Source organism: Gobio gobio (assembly GCF_949357685.1).
Source record: "Gobio gobio genome assembly, chromosome: 4".
Lineage (NCBI taxonomy): Eukaryota > Metazoa > Chordata > Actinopteri > Cypriniformes > Gobionidae > Gobio > Gobio gobio.
The window spans coordinates 50,143,459-50,155,478 of NC_137100.1; the positions used below are offsets into that span (position 1 = coordinate 50,143,459).

General features: G+C 38.6%; 1 protein-coding gene across 2 annotated transcripts in view; it reads right to left on the reverse strand.

The window, feature by feature from the left end:
- Window positions 1-6,050: 6,050 nt before the first annotated feature.
- The window catches only part of fdx1b (ferredoxin 1b), a 37,387-nt gene continuing 31,417 nt past the window's right edge, over window positions 6,051-12,020 (reverse strand). For both annotated transcript variants that reach the window (XM_079814818.1, XM_079814819.1), the window contains 2 exons: window positions 6,289-6,353; window positions 6,051-6,106 (listed from right to left, as the gene is read on the reverse strand). In XM_079814818.1, coding sequence (XP_079670944.1) covers window positions 6,311-6,353 — 43 coding nt within the window. In that variant the 3' untranslated portion in view covers window positions 6,051-6,106; window positions 6,289-6,310. The remainder of the gene's footprint in view (window positions 6,107-6,288; window positions 6,354-12,020) is intronic.

Below are 12,020 nucleotides of genomic sequence, written 5' to 3' on the forward strand. Positions count from 1 at the left end.
AGGTGGTCTAGGGTTGAAACTGAGCTGCATCACACATTAGTGATCGTCAGCAGTGTGGAGACACAAGGAGAAAGTGTGTGAAAACTCAGTAGACCAGATGATCCAGCATCCCCCACCAGAAATTCACACATTACATGAAAGCTGAGCACAAAAACACTAATCAGCCACAAAAGCCGTCTGTGAAGAGCTCGTCCGTTGCAAGCGGACTCTACAAACTGCTCAACTGCTGACAGCTCTACGGAAATGAACTTCAAACTTCAACTCTTCCCTTTTATGCTCAAATTGTATAAAAGGCTGCAGAAGGGTGGCAGGCATCCAAAGCTTTTTAATCAATTTGGCAAAGAGTTCCTCACTTCTCTAAACAATGATCACATAATTCCCCATTTTCACTTCAGCAAACCGTAATCCATCACTCCCAGCCAGGAGGGCCTGAAGACTCCACTACACCATGACTCAAATTTAGCTTTTCCTTCTTTTACCCACTGCAGTCTACATATTGATGAATAAATTCTGTTGAAATGAATTTGTGTTTTTCTATTATTTTTCTATTAGCGAGGAGAACCTTTCCATGAATCAGGATGGGGGAAAGCATGTTTATGTCAAGTGGAGACATGCTGGGTTGTGTTTGTGCTATTACCCAGCAGGCACCAGACGTCAATATGACGTCAGATTGCAGTTGGACCCCAACGTCGGACAGACGTTGCATTTTGGTTGAAAAAGAAAATCGGGTTGACGTCAGAACATAACATCAGATTGACGTTGGGTTCTGACGTCAACCCGATTTTCATTTTCAACCAAATTGCAACGTCCGTCCAACGTTGGATGTTGACGTCAATCTGACGTTGGGTTCTGACATCAACTCGATTTTCATTTTCTACCAAATTGCAACGTCCGTCAAACGTTGGATGTTGACGTCAATCTGACGTTGGGTTCTGACGTCAACCCGATTTTCATTTTCAACCAAATTGCAACGTCCGTCCAACGTTGGATGTTGACGTCAATCTGACGTTGGGTTCTGACATCAACTCGATTTTCATTTTCTACCAAATTGCAACGTCCGTCCAACGTTGGATGTTGACTTCAATCTGACGTTGGGTTCTGACGTCAATCTAACGTTGGGTTCTGACGTCAACCCGATTTTCATTTTCAACCAAAATGCAACGTCCATCCAACGTTGGATGTTGACGTCAATCTGACGTTGGGTTCTGACATCAACCCGATTTTCATTTTCAACCAAATTGCAACGTCTGTCAAACGTTGGATGTTGACGTCAATCTGAAGTTGGGTTCTGGCGTTAACCCGATTTTCATTTTCAACCAAATTGCAACGTCCGTCCAACGTTGGATGTTGACGTCAATCTGACGTTGGGTTCTGACGTAAATCTGACTTAGGGTTCTAAACACAACACCAGATTGACATCAACCTCCAACGTTGGACAGACATTACATTCATATTGAAACTGGCCATTATCTCATTTGTCATCAGCCTGTGGATATAAAAAGAAAAGGATTTAAATGTCCAAATAATTAATAAAACATAACACATTATGAACCGGTTGTCATAGTTTTTGTCAGGTTCGTCATATCTAATGCAGATGTCACACTGGTTCTACTCTGGTGCTAGATGGAAGGTCATGGGCTCACCCATGCCAGGTTTTTATCTTCTGGCAACACAAGGGATAACATGCAATTCCAAAATCTAAAACCTAAAAATCTCTAAACATTTACTTAGGTCTGTTGTGAATATGTACACAAAAAAAGAGAGGAAACAACAAACAACTGACTGAGCAAATATTAGATGGAACCAAAAGCAATGGTTTAGGATATTTCACACTATGAATTCAGTGATATCACCAGTCTGTAATCGTTATCATTGCTGCTTCTTCTTCTTCGCTTGTTTTAATCAAGAGATGCTGTACTCATTCAGGAGATGTGTAATAGCGCCCCCTAACGTATAACATGGAAAGTGGAAAATATCGTAGAGATGACAAAGACAGAAAAAAAATCACTCACGACTCTTGACGGAATAACTTTAAATAAGGGTTAATCTATATTTATATGCAGTGATATATAATTTAATGCAGACTATGCAGTAATATTTTACATTTGATTACTATTTATGTACCTGGAAATCTAGTTTAGACCTATATTAACCTACATCATTTGTATGTTTGTTCTGCTGTATTGATTTGTGCTGTTGCTCGTAATTTGATTATTTGTTCTTATTTTATTACTGATTGTCTTTAACAATATTTACAATATATATTAGTTAGGCTAGTAGTTTTTGGAGTCATAAACTTATTTATTAAGGTTACATGGATCAACAACCACAAAAACAATACTTGGCTTATTTTATTTTATTTACTACTTTTTTTTGTGGTGGGGCCAGTTAAAATTTTGGCAGGGCAAGTAGAAAAAAATCCTTATATAAAAAATGAGTCCTTATAACAAATAAATACAAAAAAACAACGGACGCGTGAGCTCCATGTAGAACGGAAAAGGTGACAATACTAAACAGACTGCCTACTGCGTGCCGCGTCTGACAACACCACGTATCCGTTACACGCCCGCTCCTCAACACTAGTAGTTTCGGGAGGTCTACTCCACTACAAATGTGTTAAAACCAACAAAATATCAGCATCTAATGATGTTAGAGTTTCCTGTTTCATGTTAGAGTTCCACAACCTAAAACTAATCAAATATCAACATCTAATGATGTTAGAATCTGACGTCAATATGATGTTGGCTTGAGACGTTGGCTCAACGTTAGATTTTGGTTAGTTAATACCACAACCTAAAACCAACAAAGGATCAACGTCTAATGATGTTAGAATCTGACGTCAATATGATTTTGGCTTGAGACGTTGGCTCAACGTTAGATTTTGGTTAGTTAATACCACAACCTAAAACCAACAAAGGATCAACGTCTAATGATGTTAGATTCTGACGTCAATATGATTTTGGCTTGAGACGTTGGCTCAATGTTAGATTTTGGTTAGTTAATACCACATCCTAAAACCAATAAAGGATCAACGTCTAATGATGTTAGAATCTGACGTCAGTATGATGTTGGCTTGAGACGTTGGTTCAACGTTAGATTTTGGTTAGTTAATACCACAACCTAAAACCAACAAAGGATCAACGTCTAATGATGTTAGAATGTGACGTCAATATGATGTTGGCTTGAGACGTTGGCTCAACGTTAGATTTTGGTTAGTTAATACCACAACCTAAAACCAACAAAGGATCAACGTCTAATGATGTTAGAATCTGACATCAATATGATTTTGGCTTGAGACGTTGGCTCAACGTTAGATTTTGGTTAGTTAATAACACAACCTAAAACCAACAAAGGATCAACATCTAATGATGTTAGAATCTGACGTCAATATGATTTTGGCTTGAGACGTTGGCTCAACGTTAGATTTTGGTTAGTTAATACCACAACCTAAAACCAATAAAGGATCAACATCTAATGATGTTAGAATCTGACGTCAATATGATTTTGGCTTGAGACGTTGGCTCAATGTTAGATTTTGGTTAGTTAATACCACATCCTAAAACCAATAAAGGATCAACGTCTAATGATGTTAGAATCTGATGTCAGTATGATGTTGGCTTGAGACGTAGGCTCAACGTTAGATTTTGGTTAGTTAATACCACATCCTAAAACCAATAAAGGATCAACGTCTAATGATGTTAGAATCTGACGTCAATATGATGTTGGCTTGAGACGTTGGCTCAACGTTAGATTTTGGTTAGTTAATACCACAACCTAAAACCAACAAAGGATCAACGTCTAATGATGTTAGAATCTGACGTCAGTATGATGTTGGCTTGAGACGTTGGCTCAACGTTAGATTTTGGTTAGTTAATACCACATCCTAAAACCAATAAAGGATCAACGTCTAATGATGTTAGAATCTGACGTCAGTATGATGTTGGCTTGAGACGTTGGTTCAACGTTAGATTTTGGTTAGTTAATACCACAACCTAAAACCAACAAAGGATCAACGTCTAATGATGTTAGAATCTGACGTCAATATGATGTTGGCTTGAGACGTTGGCTCAACGTTAGATTTTGGTTAGTTAATACCACAACCTAAAACCAACAAAGGATCAACGTCTAATGATGTTAGAATCTGACGTCAATATGATGTTGGCTTGAGACGTTGGATCAACGTTAGATTTTGGTTACTTTACAACACAACCTAAAAACAACTAAATATCAACATCAGCTGTCATTGGTATGGGACGTCAAATTAACGTTGGCATTAGACGTTGAGCTGACGTTGAATTTTGGTCACCTGACGTTGCAACCAAAATGTAACCAAATATCAACGTCTTATAACGTTGTGTGCCTGCTGGGTAAGGGCTTTAAGGTCTAATTAAATCCAAAGGCCTTCAACCGTTTTCAAAGAGTGAGGTGTTAATGCCACTAGAAGCAGACCAGGCTCCCCACACTCCACAGGAGTAATAATGAGATTAATGGTGAATATTGTCTGTACCTCTTACTGAGAGAAAGCACATGTTTTCAGTGTGTTTTGGGAAACAGAATTCCTGGCGTGACTAACCTGGCTATAACATTCATTAGTTACAACTTTCCTCACCAAATGATCGAACGAATATGTGGTTATGCTTTTGTCATTATACGTGTATGTGCTGGTGTCATGGATGCGTATACAATGCTCAATGTTAATGAAAGACATCACACTGTATGCACACCAGTGTTGGGGAAAGTTACTTTGAAAAGTAATGCATTACAATATTGCGTTACTCCCTTAAAAAGTAACTAATTGAGTTACTTAGTTACTTTTTAAGAAAAGTAACGTGTTACGTTACTTTTGCGTTACTTTTTCTCACCTGGGCTGGGCTTGGTTTTGTTTTTGTTTTTTTTATAACAAAAAAAGTTGACACGGTAAAGACCTCTTCATACCAAAATTGAAATAATAAGCCCCAGGCTGAAGTAAAAATCCAGATTCCCTCATGAACACTAGAGGGCGCAGCTCTGGATAATGGGAGAATAGGATGCAGGAGAAAAAAGTTTTACCAATAAAAACAAAAAATCTAGAAATTTTTATCATCAAAGGTCAGCAGCAAGACATTGGTAAATTAAATATAAAGGTAGATTATGCATAAAAATTGTTGTTTTATTTAACATTTAATTATTGGAGGTTTGCATAGTACTCTGATTTTGCATTTGACTGATTTTATTCATTTTGAGGAGGACAGAATCTTTATTGTGCAAGTGAGATAAATAAATGCTCACATTTTGTCTAGAACTACAATAACCATCATGTTTACACACACACACACACACACACACACACACACGCCTCTGCACTTATTTTTCTCAACATGGGGGCAGGAGAGCTGTCAGTCAAATTAATGTGAACCTTTTTGAAAAAGTAACTCAGATATTTTGTTGTAAATTTGAAAAGTAATGCATTACTTTACTAGTTACTTGGAAAAAGTAATATTATTACATAACTCAAGTTACTTGTAATGCGTTACCCCCAACACTGATGCACACACACTCTGAATGTATCTCAAGTCCAAATTGAGTCCCATTTCCATTCTATTATGCACATCTGAGTATTGTGCACAATGTATGTTTACATTGTTACATTCTTTAAAAATATCACAGATGTTTTACCCATATTTTGAATTACGCATTGCATTGCATTGTGTTGTGTTTTAGGGCCGAAGGAAATAAACTAAATGTAAAATTGACTGGTTATACTACACAATGCAACACATACAGGGCTACGGTTTGTGGAGTAATTTGGCGGGAGAGTTTGTGGCTGGTATTGCAAACTCAGAACTTTTTTTTAACATTTCACAACTACTTTAACACACAGTTTTGTCTCTTAACCTCCAGATATTTCCTGCTCTAAAGCCTACGTGTTATCTTCCCCCTTTTACTTCCTCCTCATGCTGGTGGCTTATTAGTTATCACACACATGCTGTCCGCGCCACACAAACACTCAACGGCGCATGATACATACGTGCCTCGGAGAGCTCGCGTCCCCAGGGCCAACGTGAAGACGAGGAGCCATGCAGATCCAACCACTGCAGAAGCAAGAAAGGTTTGAACATCTTCTCATCTAGAAAGATAAAAAAGAAGGTAAAATTAAAAATGGAAGAGAAGTAACAAATAAACATGCATGCTGGGGGAAGAACAATCTCTATTAAATAATCTAAAGTTTGAACTTTGCATAAGGTCTTTCATAGGATTTGGAAATGTTTTATACTGTGTACTAAAAGTCATTTATACTGATAATAATACCTGATATTTTGAGATGTTGTTCTCAACTCAAGGACTCTCTTTTGTGTTGATTCTGAAAAATATTTCTAAGAAAGCAAGAATCATTGATTATTCCGTTTGTTTGAGTACATCTGACAAACATGTGGAGGAAGAGGGAGGAGTGAAAGGGTAGAGGACAGATCATCCTGTTTTAAACATGCTTTAAAATTGTTTTTTTCCTCATCTCTCCAGGTCTATCCACACATCTACCTGTCTCTCTCTGATCTAGACTCTTCTCTTAGAGTATTTGACAGACTGTGGTTGACACTCGATTTAAGGGGGTGTCAGTTTGTCAAATACCCCAAGAGAGGGGGCACAAATCTCCAGAGCTTTGCGACACCTCGTTTGACCTAAGCGATCCTGTTCCACTACACCGTGTTTGCAGTACATTTGCAGTGTAAATTTAGCTACTTATGTTTGTGCAAAATGCCTGAGGGGGAAAAAAAACAAATAAGCAGGACAACAGGAAGAGTTTTCCACATAACAATTTATGTATTTATAATGTGCATTTTTTTTTTTCAATAGCTCTATATCACTGCAATCTTTCTGGATGGTTGAGCGTGTAGATTGGATACATAGATTGAAAAACAAACACCATAAAAGTCCCATTAGTGCTGTCTGTACAGGGATCATTATGTTAAATAAAGTACTCTTACACTCTCAACATGATTCAGATAACCAATGTTTAGCAATCTGAGGACACTGACACCTGCTGATGACAGTTTGAGTGCACAATTCCTTCGCTACAAAAAAAAAAACGCGTTGTGAACTTTGCGTGTTTCATTGTTAGTATGCTTTGCAATGTGTGTGGGATTGTGCTATCTGTATTTCTGTTAATTAAATCTAATGTTTTGTTGACCTTAAATAATTCAATTCTGTGTACAATGGTTGTTCAGGGAGAACATGAAACAATAACTGCTCTTTTAGACATTACATTTTATCAGGTTCATAAGAAAAATACATTTGCTTTTCCAGAAAGAAATACTGGTGCTTGCAAGTCTGCATTTGTTGATTGTTGTTTTTTTTTGTCAACTGTGCATTACGATTTGAACTGAGAATGCCAACTTTCAATTAAAATGCTGAATTTTAATTCATTTTGAATCAAGGTAGAAAATAGGAATTTTAATTCAAGGATGTTGGATTATATTTTAAGTATAATTTACTAAGTGTAAAGGAAAGATTCTATGTAATACATTTTTTTTTATTTTTATCTCCCATGTAGGGTTGGGTACTGTTCACATTTTAATTGGTACCGGTACCTGAATTTCGGTACTTTAGGGGCTGTTTAACTGTAAAGAAACTGTAAGTCATTTATAGAAGTGTTATTGACATTATACCAGAACTGTCTTGGTCGCTGTCTGCCATTGTCTGTGATGTTTGTATACTGTAATATTTACCAGTAAATTGTAGGCTACTAGCTACTTAGTTAATTGAATACATAAAAACAACCATATTAATTTGTTTTCTTTTTAATTTCATTTCCATGAAAATATTTTAAATTCAGTGTTGTGTATCTTCTGGTAATCAAATGAAGACATAAAACATTAATTTAATGTATCTTTTAATTTTTTATAATTTATTATTATTACTTTAGTGTTAGTATTATTATTACATTGAGACGTATCTAAATATATTTGTGAAGTGAAACCAAACTTTTATTTTAACGGGTTGCCGTGAAGACCTTTGAGTTTCTGTGTGTTTATGATATGACGGTAGTTTTTCTCAAATGAAATGGTGAAATGCTCATGAAGTCAGCATGAATATGACTCTCAGAGCTGCTCTGGAGATGACGTTCATTCCTGCATTCAAATGAGATGGCAGAGATGGAAACACGCGACCGTCATGCGCGATTCAGTGTGCGTGTGTGTGTGTTTGAGTGTGTGTGTCTGTGTGTGTGGTAAATTAAAGCGCGCATCTGCCCCATTTATTCACCGAGACACGCAGAATTCATATTTAAATAGTCTTTTTGCTGTTTAATATTCACAGACACTAGTCTATATCACCAGATGCGTTCTCAGGTACCGAAATTTGGTAGGCTTCTGATTGATTTAATGTGAATCGGTACTCGGTAGTACCGACGTAATTTGGTCGGTACCCTTAAAAGTACAGATTTCAGTACCCAACCCTATTCTCCCATGGTGCATTAACTGTACTACTGTGTTGAATTTCTTTAAATCGCAATTTAGTAAATTCCATGGGAAGACTTTATTTTAAGGTGACGTAGTTAGACGTTATACATGCACTTACTATAGTAATAACAGTAAATTATGCATAATTACAAACCAAACCCTAACAGTAACTCTACAACGAGTACAGGTAGGCTAGTTAATTAATATTACTCAGAATTTATTTCAAGTAATTACAATGTAACTACGTCACCTTAAATTAAAGAGTAACCAATTCAACTTCCTGTCATCCTGTGGGGTGTGGCCAATTTAATTCAAATTGTAAGGCATACATTGAAAGGGAGCCAATTCTTCTGTTCTGAATTTTGAACTCAGACAATGACACTCTGGTCCTAAATTTAAAAAAAAAAATTATATATAAAGATATACAGAATTATAGTACACCTAAGAAAAATGGAAATTATGAACAAATCACAGTACGAATGGAGTCTGTAAGCCAAGCAGTTTGAACTGAACTAACTGCAGATATTTGTAGTGGTGGGCAAAAAGTATGCAATGAAAAATAGAATGAGGAATTTCAATACACTGATGCCCCACAAAACATCCTTCCTCAAGCCGATTTCTTACTATCAGAGGCATCATGTAGTGCTCCTAGAGCAGGCTGAGGTTAAGCATGGGTCTTGAGGTCACCACCTAGATGTAGGACCTTTGGCTTACTAGCCCGAAGCTTTAAGCATGCATTGATCTAATGTTTTTGCAATGAAGACAAATGAGGAAACGGTTTTGACTTCCAGTGTGCAGTTTGTTTCCATTGTGACTCACACATTGAAAATTTTCCACGTATGGTTTTAAACTTACATACAGTACATGCAGGTGCCATTGAATTGAATTAAGCCATTCAATGTCTGCTCTCTGTGGTCTCTGTGGAAGAAATGTGGGCGTTTCTAAATTTGTGGGGGTTTTCAAACTGGTGGGCGCAATGAAAATGATCCCCTTCACCCAGCCCCACCCCTAAATCCCCACACTATGACGTGGGAAAATCAGGTAACGCAGTGGAAAACGCCCCTCTGTTTATGGCCTCTGGTCTGGTAACTCCTATTACTATCCTACAGAGACCTATACATGCACGTGTGCCTGTCATAGACTGTAAAAAAATATGGACGTAGTGTCCGTGACGTCACCCATAGGATTCTGAAGAGAAGTTTTGAAGCGTAAAGCACGGTCGAGCTGGCCGTTGCCAGCACATAAGGCGGGACGTGGGAGGAGCTGAGGTGACGTGATGACTAACAGACAACAGACGAACGACAATCCACCTGTCACTCAAAGAGGCCACGCCCTTAATTATGCAGACCTTTAAGGCTTTATGTAATGTAAACGAATGAGTTATTCACCCCCCTCACAGTTGTCATGAAGGGCAAAATTAGCCGTATAGACCAAAACCACAATTTGTACCAGGCTGTAAACAGGTTTTTTTCTGCTGTAAAGTTGGGCATTTTAACATCAGAATCAGAATCAGAATGAATCAGAATGAGCTTTATTGCCAGGTGTGCTTACACACACAAGGAATTTGTTTTGGTTACAGAAGCTTCCAGTACACAATGTAAATTGACAAGACAAGAGACAAGTAACATAAAAAAATAAAAAAAATATGTAAGTTAAACACACAATGGTGGAAATGCAATGTGACAGAAGCGCTTCGGATGGAATAGAATATGTACAGATGTTTTATAAATATAGGTACTATATATAAGTTATAAGGTGCTATATGTGAAATGTCTGAGGTAAAGTATTGCACACATTTATTGCACAGTAGGGTGTATAATATGTATATACGGGTGCTCTAGGATCTACAGGTGTTTTAAATATACAAATTTACACATTTTTAAGGTGCTATATACGCAGAGTCTGACGGAAGTTGTTTATTGCACACATTTATTGCTCAAGGTGAACATTTAACTGTTCATGATGTAGATGGCCTGAGGAAAGAAGCTTTTTCTATGTCTGGATGTTTTTGTTCTCTGTGCTCTGTAGCGCCGACCAGACGGTAACAGTTCAAACAGAGAGTGTCCTGGGTGTGAGGGGTCCAGAGTGATTTTGCGTGCCCTTTTACTCACTCTGGATGAGTACAGTTCTAGAAGTGTGGGAAGAGTAGTGCAAGTGATTCGCTCAGCAGTCCGGACTATTCGCTGTAGTCTTCGGAGGTCAGTTTTGGAGGCTGAGCCAAACCAGACGGTGATGGAAGTGCAGAGGATGGATTGTATGACAGCGGAGTAGAACTGTACGAGCAGCTCCTGTGGCAGGTTGAACTTCCTCAGCTGTCGGAGGAAGTAAAGTCTCTGCTGGGCTTTTTTCACAATAGAGTCAATGTGCGCGTCCCACTTCAGATCCTGAGAGATGGTGGTGCCCAGGAACCTGAATGACTCTACTGCAGCCACAGTGCTGTTCATGATGGTGAGTGGGGGGAGTACAGGGGGGTTTCTCCTAAAGTCCACTATCATCTCCACTGTTTTGAGCATGTTCAGCTCCAGGTTGTTGGACCTGCACCATAGAACCAGCTGCTCCACCTCCTGTCTGTACGCAGACTCGTCACCATTCCGGATGAGGCCGATAACAGTAGTGTCGTCTGCAAACTTCAGGAGCTTGGTGGAGGGGTCTTTAGAGGTGCAGTCGTTAGTGTACAGGGAGAATAGCAGTGGGGAGAGAACACATCCCTGAGGGGCACCAGTGCTGATGATGCGGCTGTCGGACATGATTTTGCCCATTCTGACTAGCTGTTGTCTGTCTGTCAGAAAGCTGGTGATCCATTGACATGGGGCTCAATGAGATTCTGCTCCCTTTTGGAGCCTGCCTATAGTTTATTTATTTATATAGCACAATACAACAACAGTCGCTGACCATTGTGCTGTACAAAAAAGTTATAAAAACAATATAAGAAAACAGTCAGAACCTGGATGATATTCATCAAGCATGGCAAAGTGATTTGGGCAGAGGGCTTACAGATAGAGAATGGGAGTATGCTTTAAATCAGGTGCACTCCTCCTCAACCTGTGCAAGGCATGGCTTAGTTCAATTTAAGGTTCTTCATAGGTTTCATTTCACTAACTCCAAACTAGCCAAGATTTACCCGAATGTTAGTCTCGCATGCAGTAGGTGTTTGCAATCACCTGCCACAACTGCCCATATGTTCTGGCTTTGTCCTGAGCTGGAGGAGTTTCGGAGGAAGAATTGTCGAGTCATATAAACACATGTATGACATCCAGATTGACCCTGATCCCTTAATGTGCATTTCTGGTGTTGTGCCCGAGGGTATATAACTCAGTAAGGGCATTTGTTCGGTAATCACCTTCACTACACTACTGGCAAGGCGCTTAATATTATTTCAGTGGAAAAGGGCAGACCCCCCAACACATAGCCGCTGGGTGAAAGAAGTAATGTCTTACATTCAGCTGTAAAAGATTAAATACATGGTTCGTGGCTCAAAACACAAGTTTCGAGACATATGGTCCCCCTTTATAAGATATTTTGAAGAACTCCCCTGCCTTTAAAATACAGTAGCCTAATCTACAGCAATCTCCCCTTCCTGCTATA